We start from the raw sequence: 21,887 nt of genomic DNA on the forward strand, positions 1-21,887 counted from the left end.
CCTTCTGAAATCCACTGGTGTGAATTTAAACTAAATTCTGCTGGCCTAATTTTATGGCTCTGTAAAATCCTGTCTCTGTCTGAGTGTTGTCTTGTATGTTTTGCCTCTAGCTTTGCAGATTTATGGCTGCTGTGTATCTTTGTAATTCTAAGTAAAATGTTACTACACGCACTTTTATTATTCTTTATTTAAATAGTCCTTTAAGCTTTCCTTTGTTTTGGAGGGAATTATGGCCCTCACTCAGGTTGATTTGTAGTCTTTCTGTCTTCAAAAGGAAAGAGGATTGGGTTTTCTGAAGGGCTCATTGGTACAGCATAGTATTTGTAGCAGAGAGGGTTGAAGGTACTTGATCACAGGAATTTCAGAATATCCCATTTGTTCTTCTAAAAAACCACACATACTAGTGATTTGAATTTTAAATGAACCTGTTATTATTGACTTGTTAAGTCACATTCATCAGAGGGTTCATTTTTACCTTTGATGTTAGGAAACTTTAAAGGTCCATATTAGATCAACTGGGTATTCAAAAGGAGATTAAAAAGGAGACCTCACTTAGCAAGGAAAGTCATAAGACAGTTAAAGAAGAATATTAATAATGCAATAATATTATTCCATTAAAAATGATGAGTAGGCAGACCAGAAAAACCTGGAAAGACTTACATGAACTGATGCTTAGTGAAATGAGTAGAAACTAGAGAACATTGTACACAGTAACAACAACATTGTGTGATGATCAACTTTGATAGATTTACCTCTTGCAAGGTTCTGAGGCAACTCTAGAAGACTCAAGTTAGAAAATACTATCCACATTCAAAAAAAGAACTGGAGTCTGAATGCAGATCAGAGCATACTATCTTCTCTCTCTCTTCCTTCCATTGGTTCTAATTCTTCTTTACAACATTACTAATGTGAAAATATGTTTAATATGAATGTATGCATGCTGTCTGGGGGTGGGGGAGAAGAGAAAATTTGGAACTCAGAATCTTATGAAAGTGAATGTTGAATAAATAAATTTTAAATAAAGAGGAAAAAGAATATTGAATAAGAGGATTGAACAAATGAAATAAAGTTACTAAAAGCAGTTGGGCATAAAGATTATTTAATAGAACAACATAGAAAAGATACCAAACTTTCACTGAAATGATTGGTTGCTTACTTGGCCCTTCCTCAGTCTCTTATTTAAGTTGGTGTAAACCCTCAAGATTTATATACTACTTTATAGTACTAGGGGAAAAGTACTTAAGTACTTAAAAATACTTAATGTAGCTAAATGACATAATGGATAAAATGTCTGACAGAATCTAGAAGACCTGAGTTCAAGTACTGTCTCAGATACTTAACTAGCTATGTGACCTCTGGATAAGTTTCTTAATCTCTCTGAGCTTCACTTTCCTCATCTGTAAAATAGGTATAATAATGGCACCTGCTTCACAGTTCGTAATGAGAGTCAAATCATTCGTGTAAACAATTGTGAAAACCTTAAAGGGCTATTTTTATTGTTGTTTTTGTTAACTTGGCTAAGGAAAGAAGGAGAGGTTGAAGCTGGGATACTATGAAAAAAATGCCATCTCAATTTCTTTTTTAAGTGTAATTCAGAGTTTGTGTTTCAAAGTAGAAACAGAGACATCTTGATCGACTAATTTTTAAAACTTATTATGACAGCTTTTCCACCTAGACTTTCTTTTTTTAATTTAATTTTTCACCTAGTAGTTTATTATGGCCTCTGTTATGTTTAATATAAATGTGATAAAGTATCAACACATTCATTTGAAAAAAGACAAAAACTTTTATCTCTTGTCCTTTTGGTCACCATTTTCAGAAAAAGATATGTGACTTGACAGATGGCTTCCTCCCTGTAACTGGAATATTCATGTAGTTTTTAAAATTGCCATTTCTTATGCACTGTCCTTAAAGAGATTTTTGTGTTGTCAAAGGAAATTCTAAACCAAATCAAAAGTGAAATTGGAAATACAGTCTGTTTCAAAAGCCCAGTGGTGAAGGTACCTTTTTTTTTTTTAATGAGGAAAACTGATCTTGTTTTAAGAGACTCATATACTTGTGCTGCTCAGTTGAGAGCCTTAGCTTCTGTTCTTAGGAGGTAGTATTCACCAGCTTCTTAATGTCTGTTATGTCTCACCAGTCTGTATATTTCTAGAGTTTATTCTGAAAGTCGCAACCTGCCTGTGACCTGCTGAGGAATGTGCTTTAATGGCTACTAAACTGGGAGAGGGATGATATTGAAGACTTGCAGTCATTTACTATTAAGGATATTTTTATTTCTTTTGAAGATAATGAGGGAACAGTAGTACAAAACATGTAGAAGAGGCCATTTTCTGATTATTGCCTTAACCAAGATAAAAATCTTGTCATCTTCATGTGTGAACAGGCAGAGAATGATAATAGTAAAAAGAAAAAAGGATGTTAGTGTTTGTTCCCTTTAGACCTAGAGCTAATTGTGTTGTTAGCTGGGACAGACCTAGTTAGTATGCAGAGCTAATTTGCTATGGATACCAAAAAGCTTTTCAATTTTATTTGACACATGGATAGTAATGTTATCCGTTAATTTTTCTGATTATACAACAATCATTGCCTTTCTGTTAAGTCAAGGTTCCTTAATTTGGCCTACATAAATAGAGCGTAAATATATTTGAGGACGTCCATGAAATTCCTTTTAAAATATTTTGATAACTGTATTTCAATATAATTGGTTTCCTTTGTATTCCTCCCTATTATATTTTATTTGTTTAAAAACATTCTTCTGAGGAGTCCATGGGTTCTTCACTAGACTTCAAAAGAGCTCAAAGACACAAAAATATTTAAGAACCCCTGTTTTAAGGTCAGTACATTCTGTCATCCACAAATTTGCATCATTTCATTAAATTTCATTCCTATTCTTTCCACAGAATGTAAAATCCAAGGACCTGAGAAACAAAAACTTCCTACTCACAACACTAGAAGGACTTCTGAAAGAAATTACTCCAGGACTCCCAACTGATACTAATTTGTTTGAAGCATCATGTGCTGAAATAAAAAAAAGAAAAGGCAACCAACCCACTTTTGTGTTACTGTCCAAGTCACCATGTTGTTTGCAGCTCTTTGAGCTCTAGAGGCAAAGGGAGAGAGTTGAGAACCTGAAAATGAGGCCATGGACTGGCTCCTGGCGCTGGATTATGCTCATTCTTTTTGCTTGGGGGACTTTGTTGTTTTATATAGGTGGACATTTGGTACGGGACAATGATCATCCTGATCACTCTAGCAGAGAACTCTCCAAGATACTGGCAAAGCTTGAACGCTTAAAACAACAGAATGAAGACTTGAGGCGGATGGCAGAGTCTCTAAGGTAGGTTTTTATAAGTGGTTAGGAAAAAAGAAAAAAATTTGATAGACTTTTTGGGTTTGATACTTCAAGTGGTTCTTGGAAAATATATATTTTTTCATTCTTGGTAAAAATTAAAATATGTTATATCACCTTTGGTAATGATTCTCGTGTATACTTTGAGGTTCAAGGACACATCAAAATGTTGAGGTGCAAGATCATCTCAAAAGAATTCTCTCAGGCTATCTCCAAATTAAGCAAAGGCATTTATTATGGATAATACACACATACTAAGAAGACTTATTCACCCCTGATCTGGTACTGATCTTTATAGGCAAAAGGTGATTCTGTATTGGTAATTCCCTATACATATGAAATTACAAATCAGTGCTTGTGTTCTCCCCTCCCCCCCACCAAATGACCATATAGTCCCAAAATTCTTCCACTGATGCTATAGACTTTAAATAATGGAATAATGTTTCTTTTCTTCTCTTTTTTTCTTTTTAATATATTTATTTATTGGAGGGAATCAAGGTTAAGTGACTTGCCTAGGGTCAGGCGAGCTATTAAGTGTCTGAAGCCTGATTTTAATTCAGGTCCTCCTGACTCCAGGCCTACCCCAGAATACCATAGTCTTTGAAGAAGTAAAACTGAAGGGTACCTAAAAGGCAATGGAGAGATGCACAGAGGTTGAGAATAGCCTGTAGTAGAGTTTTTAAGAAACTCTTAGCTGTCCAGAATTATTGAATTTTTTCAGTCAAAGTCAGTAAAGGTTTATTAAGCATTTACTGTGTGACTTGCACTTTACTAAGTGCTGGGGATACAGAGGAAGATAAAAGACCAGTCTCTGCCCTCAAGAACCTCACAATCTAGTGGGGGAAGATAACACATAAAAAGAAGCTGAAAAATTGGGGAATAGGGAGATGATGCAGGGACATGATGAAGTCCTGCAGCCAGGGTGAGAAATGATGAGGTGATTATCAGTTTACCCTCCTTAAATGGAGGATATGGGAAGAGCCCTCTGATATCCATTGTCCCACTTCTACAATCTGAGGGAGGGTCGGGCTCCAGGGACGGGTTACTGAGGAGATGTGAATTTTAGAAGTGATATGTCATCTTACAGGATAATGAGTTTATAGAGATTATGAAGTCTAGGAGAGCATCTGGGTGGGAAAAGTACAACTACCTTAATGCCATCTATTTTTCCCCCATTAATAATTGTTTACATTAAAAGTCAGCAAAAGTGAGACTAACACAACAGTTTCACTTCAGTGGATAGTGAAGTGGAAGGAGTCCTAGATTTGCAGTCAAATGACCTAGGTTTGAATCTTGACTCTGCCACTTACTGCCTGTATGACCTTGTACTGGCAAATTAATCTTTATGTGCTTCACATGTTTTTTCATCTAAAAAAAATGAGGGGATTAGATGAGATGTCCAGTAGAATGCAGTTATTATTAATTATGCTCAAATGAGGTCAAATTTGAGTCAACTTGTGTCAAATCTCATTGGGGAATAAGCTGGTTAAGATAAGAATTTTTCCAAAGAAAATTAGTTGCTTAAAAGTAAGCAAAGACAAACCATGTCTGTGATATCAAAAGGATTGCTTATGTTGCATAAGATAGCTTATGTAATTACTAAGTGTAAAAAGCCTCATTAGATGGGAGAAATTGCTATCTACAACTATATGGTTAAAATGATGCTTAGCAAATTATATGCAAAAGCTCTTGGAATGGTTCCACTTAGGGAATAGGTCAGGGAGAGAGAAGAGAAATGCTTATGTGTCTAAAGACCTTTGCAATAAATTGAGAATCTAACATCTCTTATTTTGCATTACTATGAAAAAAGCAACAGATGTAGTTAAAGATGTTCATTTGATTGCATATTTACACTATGTTGTTAAAACTGATGGTAAGGAAAAATTATTACTTTGCAAAGCTATTGAAGACAATGCTCCATCAAAAGAAATTTTCATTATAATTGACAGATTTTTTAAAATGAAAATAATATAACGTAGAACTGACTGATGGGAGTGCAGTCATATTAAGGATAAAATGCAGTTATATATAATAACTTCCAAAGAAAAATATTAGTGAAGAGTTAACATTTTTCAAGTTATTATAATGTTAAATGACTTTATTTTAAAAATCCTGTTGATCTGAGGTACCACATCTCACTAGTCAGATTGGTTGAGATGACAAAACAGGAAAATGACAAATGCTGGAGAGGATGTGGAAAAATTGGAACACTAATGCATTGCTGGTGGAGTTGTGAACTGATCCAGCCTTTCTGGGGAGCAATCTGGAATTATGCCCAAAGGGCTATAAATACTTTCATATACTTTGACCCAGCAATACCACTCCTAGGGTTATATCCCAAAGAGATCATAGAAGTGGGAGGAAGACCCATATGTACAAAAATGTTTATAGCAGCTCTTTTTGTGGTGGCAAAGAATTGGAAATTAAGGGGGTGCCCATCAATTGGGGAATGGCTGAACAAGTTGTGGTATATGCATGTTATGGAATACTATTGTGCTATAAGAAACGAGGAGCAGATGTTTCATATTTACCTGGAGAGGCTTATACAAACTGATGTTGAGTGAGAAGAGTAGAACCAGAAGAAGTTTGTACACAATGACAGACACAACGTATGTGTGATGACCAACTTTGATAGACTGGACTCTTCTCAGCAATGCAGTGATATAAGTCAATCCCAATAGACTCATGATGGAGAGAAATATGTGTATCCAGAGAAAGAACTAGAAAGAACTGAGTTTATATCCAGGTGGAAGCAAAATACCTGATCTTTTTCCTTCTTTTGTTTGGTTTTTTGTCCTCCTTTACCATTTTTCATTCCATCTGATACAATCCGTCTTTATAACCTGACTAATGTAATGTAATGTGAAAGTATTTACAGATCCTATACTTGACTATATGCCACCATGGGGGGGAGGGGAGGAAGGGGGACAAAATGTGAAACTCAAGTAATTGTGGAATTGAATCCTGTAAACTAAAAGGAAACAAACAAATTAATTAAAAAATAAAAAATTTATTTAAAAAAATCCCGTTGAAAAGAACAATCTACTACCTTCGAACATGGCCCGCTTCTTAAAAACCAGACATATGGCTTTCAGGGCTCTGCAGGGCCAGCTCTTTGGTCTACATGGTAGACATGTGAAGAGAAACATATACCGTGTTTCCCCGATAATAAGACACTGTCTTATTAATTTTTTTGGAAAGAAAAACACCAGAGGGCTTATGTTATCCTGCCTCAGCTCTCCTCCGCGGCACTGCTCTCAATGGCGCCAGCAAGCAAATCACTGGGGAAGAACAGGATGACGCGCTCACTGCTGCAGCTCTGATTGGATGCAGCTCCAAGCGTGGCGTGTGTTTCACGGGGGCGGGGCGGTGCATACAGAGGGTACCGTAATGTAGCGTGTAGCACAGGGGATTACCTTCACTACAGTAGCAATCTCAATAGGACTTATTTTAGAGGAATCTTACACAGTAAGGGAGGGCTTATTTTCGGGATAGGTCTTATTATTGGGGAAACATGGTAGGACCAGTATTAGGAGTGAGTGTCTCCCTGTGAAAACAGCAAAGGGATTGATTCCCAAAGTGTAGTACCTATAATTGAAACATTCAGGGACATCTAATTTTTTCCCTATATGCTTCATTCCCCCACCCTCACTCCCAAGTCATATAAGAGTGGCCAGGGAAATGGGTGGGGGGAAAGTGGAGTGCCCAAAAGGAGAAGTTGATGAGTTGGTCTAAAGTTATTATTTTATGTTGCAGTTTCTTCAAATCTTTTTCTTGTCATTGGTGAATTTCGGCACTTTTGCTTTCATTACACACATTCCATTTGTTTCATGCAAAATGCTAACATTCCTGTCTTATCATAACCTTTTATCATTCCATTCTCTCTATGCTTCACTTCTCTTAAACCTATTCTTAGCCCTTATTGAAATCCTCAGTCCCTCTGCCTTTCAGTCCTTTCTCAGTCCATTACCTTTAGTTTGATTTCACTTTGCTCTTTTCCAATTTCAGTTCTGTAGTTAACCAGTTCAACTCCCCACTGTTGTTGAGCCAAAAAGGAATGAGACAGAGATCCCTGAGAGTAAAATTTGCAAGTGGACTTTATTACCGCAGGACTGCCGGGGTCACATGCCCAGATTAGACAGTGAGTTGGCATGGACAATGTGCAAGTTTTTAAAGTGATGCCACGAGGCCAACAGTCAGGTTGCTTAAGCCGAGACTACAATCAGTGATTTGACAGTATATATTTGAATTTCCTGTGTGCGAAGTTTACCCTAGGCTGAGGGACAGGGAACCTAGAATGGAGGAAGATCCAGGGGAAAAATCAGAAGATCCAGTGGGGGGCAGGGGGCAGGGGAGAATGTGGGAATACCTGTGGGGGCAGGGGACTGGGAAGAATAGGATCATGCTCAACAGGGATTTTGCCCTAGGCTGAAATTCCTGCTCAAGGATCAGTTGGGGGAGGGAAGAGTGGAGTCATGCTCAACACTGTCTTCTGCTCTTGAATCCCTCACCCCTCATGCCTTCCCTTTGCCAAACCAAGCACCAGTGACTTCTACTATTTTCTTTCTCCAGTACTCATGTATTGGAAGAAGCCTTAACAAACATACTGAGCAGATATATTACAAATTTATAGTATCTAACTTTAACTGGCCTCTCATTGCTTCAAGATAGGCACTTTATTCCTCCTTAATTGAGTCCTTCTTTTACTCCCCATATAAGCTGTTCCAAAACTTCTGTCCTCAAGCTCTGCTCACTTCTTTCCCTACTGTTATCAGCTGATGACCCAAAAAAATTATGTTCATTACATGTGAACTCCTTTTTTTCTTTATCTCAAAATCTCTTTCTCTTGACCCCTCCCCTCTTCTTCTTTCCACTACTTTCCTTGGCTCATCTCCAGTTAACCTGATCTATATCTTGCCACTCGACCCAGATGGCTTGGGAAGAGAAAGTGAGTCTGATGACTTTGCACAAACCTCCTTCACTTAAATCCAATTCACTTGCAAGTCCTGGCATCACCTTCCTGAAGTCATGGTCCTTTTCCAGAGCAGAGGAGAAACAACCACAACAACTACAGTTAAGCTGGTGGCTCTTTTTGCTTAGGCCAGCACTTTTTCACACACACAATAGTACATAGATTAAAAATTAAGTTCTGTTTTTTTCCTTTTGTTAGGATTTTTATGTAGTAAGAATTTACTACTCTTAATCTCCCCTTCCCTCCACCCCATTCTTCCCTTTCCTCTCTCACCCTGTGGAATCTGAAGTAGCATTTCACAAATAGAATCCCAGGGGAAGGTACTGTTTGTCTCCCTCTGAAAACCTTAATTTTCACTGGAGAAAACTAAAAGCCATCCTCCTGGTATTCCTCCTAAACTTCCAGAGGGAATTCATTTAGCCTGAAAGTTTGGTTAAAAGAGGCAAACAGACCCACACACACATTATATGTACATATATACATACATACATATACATATGCATACATATATTTATGTCATTTATTGCCTTAAAGCTAGCAGAATGCATACATGTATGGAGCCAAATAAAATCTGACTGCCTAACAAAAGAAATGAGAAGGTTTAAATACATTTTAGAACGATCCCAACTCAGGGTCTCCATGTCACTCAAGAATGGTTTCTTTCTTTTGCTTTCACTCATAAAATCAGCCATAATCTATCCCTTTATCCCAACCCTTCTTGTCTTTTCAATTAGATTTTCCACTCTATCATTCCCTTCCTCTCCCTAATCTTCATTGTTTTCATTTGTACTCATTCTGTCCCTACTACCTTCAAACATGACCAATGATGATATACAAGCTCTGGGAAGCCCCTTGAGTTCTTTTTCTAGGAGTTTGGCTAAGAAAGGAAGTAGAACTTAAACAAGATGGCAGAGTCCAGTAAAAGTTTCTTAAGAAGGGGAGATACTTGATTGTTGAGGTCAGGGAACCACAAAATGTTGAGGTGTAGGGTTTAGGGGTATGCAAGACCCCAAAATACCAATAGGCCCAGTCCTGCCAAAGGAGGCATTTGCCTGTGGCCATAAGCCTTTCATTATAGCTTAGCCCAAATAGACCTTCACTGTCCACCTAGCCCTCACCCTTGTTCCTCCCAAAATATCTATGCCCAAATCTGTTACCCTTAAACTAGCCTAGCCCTCCTTTGTCTGTCATCTCCAGGTAGCCTCCAGCTCTTTCCTACCCTTAATCTCTCATTATTTGAGTCTGACCTCATTTGACTCCTGAAGACCCTCCCCAAACTCTTCCTCTAGACCACCCCTAGATTCCTCCCATGACCTTTCTGTATATAAACTCCATCTTGCCTCCATGATGGGGCTGGAGAATTATCTAGTGCTGACTCAGTCTGTGTCAGATGATTCTGGCTAGCTTATCCAATGCAAGCATCACAGATGAGGCTCCTTAACAGTCCACCCATTATGGCAAAACCTTTGCTTTGCTTTTCTTTGGCTGAGAGAAGACTTGAGTCAAATTCGTTTGGCAGGACTGGGCCTCTTGGTATTTTGGGGTCTTGCATACCCCTAAACCCTACACCTCAACATTTTGTGGTTCCCTGACCTCAACAATCAAGTATCTCCCCTTCTTAAGAAACTTTTACTGGACTCTGCCATCTTGTTTAAGTTCTACTTCCTTTTTTAGCCAAACTCCTAGAAAAAATAGTTTACATTTTCTTTCCTCTCACTTAATCCTCAACCCTTTGCATAGTCTATCATCTCACCTCATTCTACTGAAACTGCTTTCTTTAAACCAAATCCCTTAATTACCAAATCAGGTGCTCTGTTTTCTGAAGTCCTTTTTAACCTTTCTGCTGCATTTGAATTGTTGATCAAATTTTCCTCCTAAATATTCTTTCTTTGTGATTACTTGACCCTAGTGTCTCCTGGTTCTCCTATTACCTATATGACCTCTCTTCACTCTCCTTTGATGGCTTATCATTCATATCATGCCCCATAGGTATGAGTGTTCCCCAAGGTTTACATCCTAGACACTCTTTTCTCTCTACTTTCTCACTCTTGGTGACTTTATCTACTCTCTTGGGCTTAATTACCATGCCCTTATAGACCATTCCCAGATCTCTACCCAGCAGTTCAGTGTGATAGTACCAACTACCAACTGTGCAATTTAGATTGTGGATGTTCATTAGACATCATTAACTCAACATGTTATATTTTCCCAAAACCTATTCCTTTTCGAAACTTATCTATTTCTTTTGAAGTCACCACTATTCTTAAGTCACCTAGTTTTTCCTCACAGGAACTCAGCCCACAAATCTATTCATTTGCCAGATCTCGATGTTTATAATTCCATAACATTTTTGACATCTGTCAGTGTAGTCCATGTGGCTTCAAAAATACTGAAGCTGATGAAGTTTGAATTTTTAAAATTTGTATTTACCCAGGAAAAGCATTGGAAAGGTATTTTCGATTAAGGTGTTAGGTTGATATTGCCACTTGAAAGAAGATCGATTTTTTTTCTTTGGCAATGAGCCTGAAAATCTCTTGAACCTAACAATCAGAATCATAGCAATGATGTATTATGCAAGTATGTGTTATGAAAATTGAGGCACTGCAGAGGAAATAGTTCCTGCTGTGGCAATATTATATTATGTTATGAGTGTGTTGCGCCAAAAGGAGCGAGACAAAAGATCCCCGAGAGTAAAATTTGGAAGTAAATTTTATTGCTGCGGGACTGCCGGGGTCACATAACCAGATCAGACAGTGAGCTGGCACGGACAGTGTGCTGGTTTTTAAAGAGATTCCAATAGTCAGGTTACATTAGCTGAAACTACAATTAGTGATTGGTCAGTGTATATTTGAATTTCCGGAGCCTAAGAAGTTTACCCTAGGCTGAGGGACAGGGAACCTAGAATGGGTGGAGATGGGGAATATCCCTGGGGTGGTAGTGGGGGGGGGAGGAGGGGACAGGGAAGAATGGAGAAATATCCTGCAAGGATTTTACCCTAGGCTGAAATTCCTGCTCATGGATCAGTTGGGGGAGGGAAGGGTGGAGTTGTGCTCAACAAGTGTTTCACTACAAGAATTTACTCTCTGTTGGAGAATCCATAGGACATTGACTAAGGCATTAAGGTCATACCAGAAAACATGGAAGACCTGAAGATATTCATTTTGGACAGAAGACTTAGTTTTGAGGATCTAGGTAGAGGAAGATCCTTGTATTCAAATACTTAGTAGTTATTGGAAAAAAGGATTGGGACTGACCCAGGGGTGTAAAATTAGAATTTCAATGTAAGATAAAGAGAGGGAGTATTAGTTTTGAGGTTTAGTGGTGCTGGAGACCCCAAAATACCAACATGCCAGGTTCTGCCGAATGAATTTGACTCAAGCCTTCTCTCAGCCAAAGTAAAACAAAGGTTATTAAAGATTCATCATAATCGCAAAACTCTCAGGGCGGCCAGGTAGCACAGCGAGTAAGAGCACCGGCTCCAGTGTTGAGAAAGACCTGGAGATCGTATCCCGAGCTCAGACACTTACCGTGTTTCCCCGATAATAAGACCTATCCCGAAAATAAGCCCTCCCCTTACTGTGTAAGATTCCTCTAAAATAAGCCCTCCTCCGAAAATAAGCCCTATTGAGATTGCTACTGTAGTGAAGGTGATCCCCTGCGCTACACGCTACATTATGGTACCCTCTGTATGCACCGTCCCCCCACGCACGCTGCGCTCCGAGCTGCATCCAATCAGAACTGCAGCAGTGAGCGCGTCATCCTGTTCTTTATTGAATTCATTATTGAATAAAGGTACATTTTTTTTGTTCACATTTACCTGTTTATTAAAATTTCTGTCAATGTTCATTAAAATAAGCCCTTCCCTGAAAATAAGCCCTCTGGTGTTTTTCTGTCAAAAAAAATTAATAAGACAGTGTCTTATTATCGGGGAAACACGGTAGCACCCACCCAGAAACACCTGGCCGTATAACCTTGAGCAAGTTACTTAACCCCGATTGCTTAAAAAAAATAAATCGCAAAACTCTTAAGGAGCTTTAGTTTTTGACATGCTTGTATTGGACAAGCAGGCCAGAACAGTCTGACATAGACGAGTCGTCTGTACTAGATTGAATCTCAGCCCCTTCATGGAGGCAAGATATATCTTATATATTGAAAAACTGTGGGAGGGATCTAGGGGTGGTCTAGAGGAGTGGTTTAGTGAAGGTCTTGAGGAGGAGTCTAAGGAGGATCTTGAATCCAGGAATGGGATTAAGGGTGAGATATACGTGAAGGCCAAGGGGAGACTCACAATAGAGGTCTAGGCTAGTTTAAGGGTAACAGATTTGTGTATAGATATTTTTATAGGATCAGGGGTGGGAAGTAGCTGGACAAAGGAGGCCTAGGCTAGGTTAAGAGTAACTGAGATTTGGACATAGCCATAATGGAAGGCTTATGTTCTCAGGGAAATGCCTCACCAAGTGGGAATATTCAAGGGGGTTCCCAGAGCCTATACCCCCAACATTAGGATTCATGTAAACAATGCTATTTAACAACTTTGGTGGGGAGAGGTTAATGACAAGGAGAAGAGGAGTCATCAAAATCTATGATTTCATAGGTGTAGGGAATTCCCATTGTGGAAACTCCCTCTACCAATACAAATATGCACCTGTTCTTCAACTTTGGGGGGACACAGGTTAATTGTCTCGCCTGTGTGTGTGTGTGTGTGCGCGCCAGTATTTATCTTCTGATAGATATGACTTCAATCCAGGTTTTAATCATGCCAAGGTCAGCTCTCTTTCCTAACAGAACTTCTCAAAAATGCGGAGTGGGATGCCATAAGAAGCTAGTAGTAGGTTTCCTTTGGGGAAGGATCTTCAAATACCAGATGACTGCTTACCTGTTCAGTTTGTTTTCAGTAGATACTTTTTCAGGTGTTCAGCTAATTGGAGTCTAAGATTCTTTCCAAATTCAAGATTCTGAGATAGTCACTTAGGTCTCTTCTATTCTATTCAGTTCAATTCAGCAAGCCTTTATGGAACCCTACCTTCCTGGTTGGCCCCTGCTTAGGATGTAAATACAAAAAACTACAGTCCATCCTCTCTGGGAGCTTACATTGTGGTATTGGGTGGATGGGCATTGACCATGTATCCTGATAAGTGCAGTCTTTCCTCCAATAAGTAGAAATTAGTTAAATATTATTGAAAGTCTTGAAATGAAGAAAGAAACCAGAGAAAAATGAATGACCAGAGCTATGGCTTCTAGTATCAGATGTAAGAACATTATCAAGAAACAGTCTGTAAGCTGAATGCCCCCATTTATTTTCAGAATGATAAGGAGTTTTGGGAGTTCTAGTTTCCTGTGTCACAAAAACTTTTATGTTTCATAGGATGTTTTTTTTCCGTAAGCAGATTTTGCCTCCTGTTAGTCTAAACCTTTGAACAGTTGTTCAGTTTGCTATAGTCTTCATTCCACTAGGAATTCTTGACTTTCCTGATTTCCAGTAATCTGCTTTCTGTTCTGTGGAGAAAATCATGTCTTTAATCTGAGTTCTCCTTTTCTTAAAAAGATCCTTTGTGCTTTATGAATTTAAGTCTACTTTGGTATATTTTCAGCCAGGAAGATAAAACTTTAGCCTTAGATTGAGTTGCTTTATATCAGACATCGAAGCAGAAACATTTACCTTATGCTGTGATAATTTGTAACATCATCTGCTAATAATAAGATCACAAATTCTTAAATTATGGTTTCCTTTCCAATCCTGTGTATTTTATACATTTAAAAACAATCTGAGAATGAGGTCCATAGGTTTTACCAGATGAGGGAACTGTGCAAATGTACTCTGATTATGCATGGTAAGTTTATACTTTTAGGAAATTATATCTAACATTTTCCCATATTATCTTAAAATTGCCTGTCACATTCTCCTGACCATTTTCCTCATGGGGTTATGATCCTTTTACCAAGTGGAAACAGGGTTTCATTTTAGAAAAACCTGATATATGTATGTGTATATATGCATGTATGATATTTTTTGCTTTTTCAGTGAATGGAGGAGGGGGTAGAAGGAAGAAAAGAATTTGGAACTGAAAATAGTTAAATAAAATTAAAAAAAAAACAGAAAAGGTTGAAAGCCACTAGTTTGAAAGGAAGAAGGGGGAGCATAACTGCTATTCATATTGGTTTTGTCACTTTTTTCTGAACCATAGTTTTGCTCATATTTTTGGAACTTATTCTACCCTGTGTTTTTCTGATAGTTAACCATTAAACAAGCCAAAGTGCAAAAATCACTTCAAATAATTGTAAAACTAGGTTAGAATGCTAATCAATCTATATGCAGTACATCTTTGAGATAAATTTAAAAAGAGTTAAAAGCAAATGTGGAAGCTTGAATGGTTTTTTTTTTTTTTGGCGATTCAGGATGTTAATTTTAAAAGCAGTTAAGCAAACCTTTATGACACATATTTGCTAATTTTGTTGACAGTGTTACAAATTTAGGAAAAATAATTTTAAAGTTATTTCTCTGAGGAAAATAAATGAAAGCTTTGTATTAAATCAAATGGTTGGGTTGGGTTTTTTGTTTGTTTTGGCAGGATGGGCTTTTAGATTCTATTTTTTGTAGCTACAAAATTTGCTCTTTTATTGTATTAACTGTGTTGTCTTCGGAAAAGATGGTAATCATATGATTACTGGAATAAATATACTAGCCTTTATCAGAACTTTGCTTCTTTGGTTAAGATTTTAAAAAATCTTTTAAAAAATCCTTTAATGACCATGGAACCCTATCCAATCTTATCTAAACACTGCCCTTTCTGACTTTTTTTAGTAAGAATTTCCAAAGACTGAGAAATCAGAATCTTAGCTATCACTCTTTCTGTAGGGTCCTTATTGTTAGGGACTAAGTCTTAAATTTCTTCTGTATGTTAACAGTGAACAAACTGTTAAGCCCTAGTTTACTCAATAAATAGTTTTACTTCTGGGGTATTTGCTTAAGGGGAAGTGATTATATAGTATTGATAACTAGCCTTCCACTAATTCTTTTAGGGGCCTTTGCCTAAGATCACCTATGTAATAAGGGAAAGAGTTAAGATTTGAACCCTGGTCATAGTAGTTGTAGAAATTAAGTAACATGAATTATATTATTTATTGAGTCAGCCGCAGAAGGAAGAATAATTTCTCTTGATTCATCTTCAGTATATTTTTCTTGCATATCCCATCCATTGTGTCTTAGCAATGTGGAATAGCAGAAATCATCAAGCTATAGTAAATTTCAGAGTCTCCTACTTTGAATTAAAATTAAAGATTTTGTTTCCTGCTTTTCTGAGAAGATCATGGCTTCAACTTTATTTCTTTCCACTTCAGTATTTCTTTGTAGCTTCATGCAACCTTTCCTCCTTTCCTCCTGTCTGTGAAGTGATATCCTTCCTCCTTTTCAAGGTTAAGGCCTCTATTTATACTCTGGATCTTACTTCTGCCTTGGCTCATCTAGGATATTCTGTGGAAACTGCCCCTGCAGGGTGCACTCCCCTTCCCACCCCACCCTCCCCTTTAGTTTTTCCCTCTCTATGAAGGCCTTCTTTTTGGCCTATAAGCATGGTCATTTATCCTTTCTTTGATGCAGTTTAGGGATGCTGGGAACCCCCAAATTTCAGGATGTAGGATGGCATCTCCTGGAATGAATTTAAGTACTCAAACAGTCCTCAACTTAAGTGGCAAAGTTTATTGTGATGCCAGTAGAAATGGGCAAAGTTTCTTTGAGAACTTGCAACTTAATGGGGGCATAGAGGGGCCTCTCATAGTTTTGATATTTCATTGGTCTCAAGTGGTACCTGAGATATTAGGCTTCTCATTGACCGACAGTCTATTTGAATCTCATCATCTCAAGAAGTAGACGCCCAAATTCACTGGAGAAAAAGGGTCATGCATTCCTAATGATCTTGTCCTAATTAAGACAAAACAAAACCCCCAACCCTTTTCTTAACACTGCTTTACTCTCTTATCATCTATCTTATCCCTTTCTCCTTCACTTCAGTGTTACCCTTCTAGAAGGATTTGTTGCCTCTGTTTCCTCACCACTTCCATATTTCTCAAGGCTTCACAGCTTGGTTTTCTCTATATCTTTCTGCTGATACTTACTCCAAAGGTCTCCAGTCTCCTAGTTTCTAAAACCAGTCCCCTTTGCTCAGTTAACAATTAAAAAAAAAAAAGTGAAGCATTTGACCACTATTTTTTTCTTAAAAGTAACCCCGCTTTGGCTTCTGTATCCTCTTGGTTATTCTATGTAACTAACATATATATCTTTTTCTCTTTTGCTTTTTAATCCCTTAAAATATGGGCTGGCTTTTTTCACCAAACCATCTCTCTTAGCTGTTTCTTACGATTCTATGCCTTTGACCTTCACCTCACAAATTTATATCTTTTCTTTTGATTTTTCCACTGAATTTCTATGACTTGCATTTTACTGGGATCACAAGAATCTCAGATTTGGGAATAATGACCTTAAAAGTCTCTAATCTGGCAAGTACCTACATTGGAGAGTGTGTTTGCATGTACAAAAGGGTTGTAATAATTAAAATATTCATTCTCTATGTACCTGTTCTTGCAGGATTTTTTGGGGGGCTGTGATAAGGGTATAGCAAAGTATGAATTAGCTCATATTCATTCTCATATGTTTGTTTGCATCTGTTTTATGTAATATATCACATGTTATGGTTAAAGTGGGATATTTAAAATCAGTTATTAGGCCATTGTCTTCTGCAAGATATATTTTGGCCCAGTTATTTTAGAGAGGAATATCATTCAGAATAAGAATGAGGATTTTTAATTGAAGATGGGTGGTTGTTTATTGCCAAGAATACAAAGCAACATGTGAGAGTTAAAAAAATTTTTTATTGGTTCTAGTTTGTTGTTCCCATTGTTAAAGGTAATAAAACCATGCAGCAAGACCATTTTTCATATGCATGTCTAGATAAATGTAGTTACATTTCAGCCGTTCTGTGTATTATGGATTGACACAGATTCATTGGTTCTCCTGCGCTGCAGTCCTGCATAACCACCTACATTTTGCATGTCTTGAATTGAATGTCCTGTAAGTATTTCAAATTCACCATGTCCCAAATAGAATTCATTACCGATTCCCTCCAAACTCTCTCCTCTTTCCAACCTTCCTTTTACTATTGAGGACACCATACACCATACTCTCAGTAAACTAGGCTTAGAGTGTCATCCTTAATTTTTCGTTCCCACTAACTCCCAATTCAGCTGTTACATTTTGTAAGGTGTGCCTTCACTAGCACCCTTGTTTTTCCCCTTCTCTGCACTTAAATCTAGTATAGACTCTGCTCCAATCCCTCCTACAGCTGCCAAAGTGATTTCTCTAAAGCAGAGATCACTCCTTCCTCTCCCAGCACTCAGTAAATTCCAGTGACTTCCTTTTTTCTTTAGGATCAAATGTAAAAACTGGCATTTGAAACCATTCACAAACTGTCCCCTTTTGTCTTTTTTTTTTTTTTTGGAGGGGGGAAGGCAGGGCAATTGGGGTTAAGTGACTTGCCCAAGGTCACACAGCTAGTAAGTGTTAAGTATCTGAAGTTGGATTTGAACTTAGGTCCTCCTGAATCCAGGGCGAGTGTTGTATTCACTGTGCCATCTAGCTGCCCCTGACTGTCACCTTTCTATCTTTCTAGTCTTAACTCCATAATTCCTTTCCATATACCCTACAATGCAGCTAATACTGGCCTACTTGTTATTCCTCATATAAACAGTCTTATTTTCCAACTTAGTACCTTTACATTGTCTATATCCATCATGCCTAGAATGCTTTCCTTCCTCACCTTTGCCTCTTAGCTTGTCTGGCTTCCTTTAAGACTCAGCTCATGTCCTACCTTTTACAGCCAGCCCTTCTTTAGTCTATCCCTCTTACTGTTCTACCCTCCTCTCCTGGCAACCCTTACTTCCCCACTCCACCCCCAGTGCCTTTTTTGTCTTCTCTGAATATCTTCCTTGAACCTGGTTGTTTTCATATTTGGTTCCCCTCTTAGGATGTAGGCTCCTGGAAGCCAAAGATTTACCCCCCCTGATTGCCCAATTATTTATTTTTAGCACTGTTTTGAAATCTTGAGTTTCTCTCTTCCTTCTACCATCTCTCTTCCCCAATCAGAAGGCAAATAATATGATTTCAGTTATACATGTAAAATCCTACAAAACCTATTTCCCTATTAGCCATACAGGGATTGATTTTGCCTTTTTTTTTTTTGTATCATTAGTTCTTAGCACAGTGTCTGGCACATAATAAATGCTTAATATTTGCTTGTTGTCTGACTTACTCCATATAGGAATTATTAATATACAGTGAGAATTTTGCTACTTTGTATTACCGATTTGAACTTCCTTGATGAATGGCAGTTATAATGACTCTTGATAATCACTGCAAAATAGAAAATAGATTTGTTACATCATTGAACATTCTACAAGCATTTCTTGATTTATACTATATGCTAGTCTAAATGGAATACTACTATATGGAAGTCATGGTTTCTGCCTTCAAGGAGCTTATAATCTCTTTTTTCTACCACAGGTGTGTAAAACATTGTGATTGAAATTTGATATTCACTCTCATGGAAGGGTTAATATATTGCAATTGGAAACGTGTTAAAATGCCTTTGTGATTTTTATTAAGGACTGGATTTGTGATTTCATTGGTATAGAGAACATGCAGTAAGGAAACTTCCTCTACCGATTGAGATTGGCAACTGCCAATATATTCTTAAGTTTGGGACTGTTTTTTTTGCTTTTCTCTGTATTTCCAAGCCTTGCATAGTACTTGGGATATAGTAGAGTAACTTATTGGTGCAGAGGTCATAGAGTATGGGTTTAGAGTCAGAAAAGCCTGAGTTCAAATTTGGCCTTTGACATTTACTAACTGTGTGACCCTAGGCAATATAAAATGGGGATCATAGTAACTACCTTCTTTACAAGGTTGTTATGAGATCAAACACTTAGCAAAGAGCTTGTCATATAGTGGATGGTTAATAAATGCTTGTATTCTTCCTTCTTCCCTTGAAGTGTTTAATAAATGCTTACTAATATATTGATTTATAACTGAGGCATAAGTGACTTGAGTCACACAAGACAATATGTGTTAGAGGTGGGACATCAACCTGCATCTCAGATTCTGAGGCAAGCTCACGGTTGAAGGCTTCCACTCGTGGTACTGGAAAGTAAATAGTCATTCTTGGAAAACTTGTAATAATAAAGGTCATGAGAGAAATAATGACTTTTGGTGAGATAAGGCAGATGTTTTCTTCATAAAATTAAAATTATATTAAGACAGCTATACAGATGTCAAATGAACCTTTTCTTAGAATCAAAGGCCCATCAGTGTTTATATATACTTCCTGTTCCAGATGGAGCACATTGTAGCTTCCTGGCAGCTTATGAAAAATCCTTGCAGGTGGTTTTCGTTTCATCATGAATTTTCTCCCTCTGTTTGCTTTCTAGGCATGCCCTTTCTGGGTCTTTGCACCAGGGCAAAGCTGGCTTTTGAATCCGTGGACTTAGCTGGAAAGAGTAGAGGTTTACATCTACCTTCTTTGTATACGGGCTGAAGTATCTTAATGATCTTTTATCCATCGGAAGCACATTCTTTGGAGTAGAATATTTCAGTAATACTCAACAAGCCATACCAAAATGTAACTTGAAATCAGCACATAATTATCTTTTCTTACTCAGTTTTTAAACCTGATTTCTGACAATAGTCACCTCTTTTCCTTTCTAGCATTCTTTTAAAAACACATTTGGACCTAACATAGAATCAAAAAATTGTAGGTTTGGAGCCAGAAGAAATGATAGAGATCTGGTCAGTCCTTGTAGACAGCTATGTGGCCACATGGATAGAGTGACTGGCCTGGAGTCAGGAAGACCTGAGTTAAAATGTAGACTCAGATATTCTATAGCTGTGTGACCTGGGTCAAGTTACTTCATATCTTTCCTTTAGTTTCCTCAGTTGTAAAACTCTTAAACTGTAAAACTGCCTCACAGCATTGTTGAAAGGATTAAATGAGATGATGTTTATAAAAAGCACTTAACGTCTGGCACATAGCATGTTCTATAAAAATGCTTATTCCCTTTCTTTTGTTTTCTTTTCTCTTCTTGTATTTTACAGACAAGGACCCAAAAAGTTCATATTTTGCCCAAAGTCACACAAGTACTAAATGACAAAACTGATTAGAAATTGTAGATTCAGAGTAGAACTTTGCCAAAGTGGAATTGGTTGTCTTGGGAAGTTGTCAGTTTACATATTCCTTTAAGGAGTATGGAAGGGCACTTACTGGAATTGTGGAGGGGATTCCTGTTGGAGTATGAATTGGACTAGATGACCTTGAGTGGTATTATGGTAGTAAGTAGAGCACAAGAGTTGGAGGCAAGATGATCTGTATTTGAATACAGTTCTTAAGGCATAGAAATATCCTATATATGTTTTGTATCCTATATATGTATAGCTTCATGTTACAAGCATAGAAGTAAATATTTGTTGTGTGAATGAGAGGAAAGTTGGAAATCAGAACCAAGATGTTCATACTTTGGAATAGTTTTGTCCAGGGACAACAATTAAACAGCAATAACCTAATAGCTCACAAGGCAGTTTACATATATTATCATTTTTGAGCATCATGACAATCCTGTGAAGGAAAGCAGTGCAGATTCTATTGTCTCTGTTTTGTAGAATAAGAATCTGAGGAGAGCAGGGAGGTAGCATAACTAGTGACTGACAGAAGGTTGGATCTTCTGATTCCAAATTCAGTCTCCTGTCCATTAGACCATAGTCACTAGTCATTCATTTGGCAAACCTGAATATTACCCTGTGAGTTCATGTCTTTATTAATATTTGTTGACTTACCGCTTTCGTGGGTCAGAATACCTATTCTCAGACTTAGCTTTGTGATTTCTGTGATCTAGTAATGAAATATTCTGTATAATTATTAGTATTACCTAAAGGCTTCTGCTGATAGAAACTATCTCTGAAATCTGTTATGAAGGGCTTTTAGATATAATATTATTTCCATAGGAACACACATCATATAGCCATAACATCCAGCACTGTGCCAATATATATGATACATATGTACTACAGATTTATAACTAACTGTAGGTCTTAATAAAACTAATAAATGCTTAGTGCCCTCTAGGTATCCTCAGACCATTACTTTAGATTGCTGATCATAAGTCATCAAAAAGAGAAAAGAATCAAATTAAATTCATGAAACACCAGTTTTAATGACTTATCCATCTTCAGAAGCTATTTGCTATTTTCATCCCCAGGTTTAGCTACTGAAGCACTCAGTATCTTGTGGAGGAATTGGATGTTCCATAAGGCCTAACTGGCTGACTTTCTGGTGTGTGATGAGATGAGATAAAGCCATAGATTTAAACACCTGAGAAACCAGTGGCTAAAGACTTGTTAGTTCAAACTCAGTGATAGAATAACTAGAGATCACTCAGTGTCTTCAGTAAGAAGGAAGCTTCTCTATTACAAGTAATAGAATTCAGTCCATTGGAGCCACTACCCAGGAGAAAGATTTATGGGAG

The 21,887-nt window shown here is 37.6% G+C and overlaps 1 protein-coding gene across 6 annotated transcripts in view; it reads left to right on the forward strand.

Annotated features, from left to right (window-relative positions):
- FUT8 (fucosyltransferase 8) overlaps positions 1–21,887 on the forward strand; it is a 491,667-nt gene that overhangs the window by 218,136 nt on the left and 251,644 nt on the right. For all 6 annotated transcript variants that reach the window (XM_069082397.1, XM_069082396.1, XM_069082394.1 and 3 more), the window contains one exon: positions 2,904–3,340. In XM_069082397.1, coding sequence (XP_068938498.1) covers positions 3,138–3,340 — 203 coding nt within the window. In that variant the 5' untranslated portion in view covers positions 2,904–3,137. The remainder of the gene's footprint in view (positions 1–2,903; positions 3,341–21,887) is intronic.

The sequence above is a fragment of the Petaurus breviceps genome, unplaced genomic scaffold, assembly GCF_028583685.1.
Source record: "Petaurus breviceps papuanus isolate PSGF00001 unplaced genomic scaffold, PetGlider_PUasm1.0 164, whole genome shotgun sequence".
NCBI lineage: Eukaryota > Metazoa > Chordata > Mammalia > Diprotodontia > Petauridae > Petaurus > Petaurus breviceps.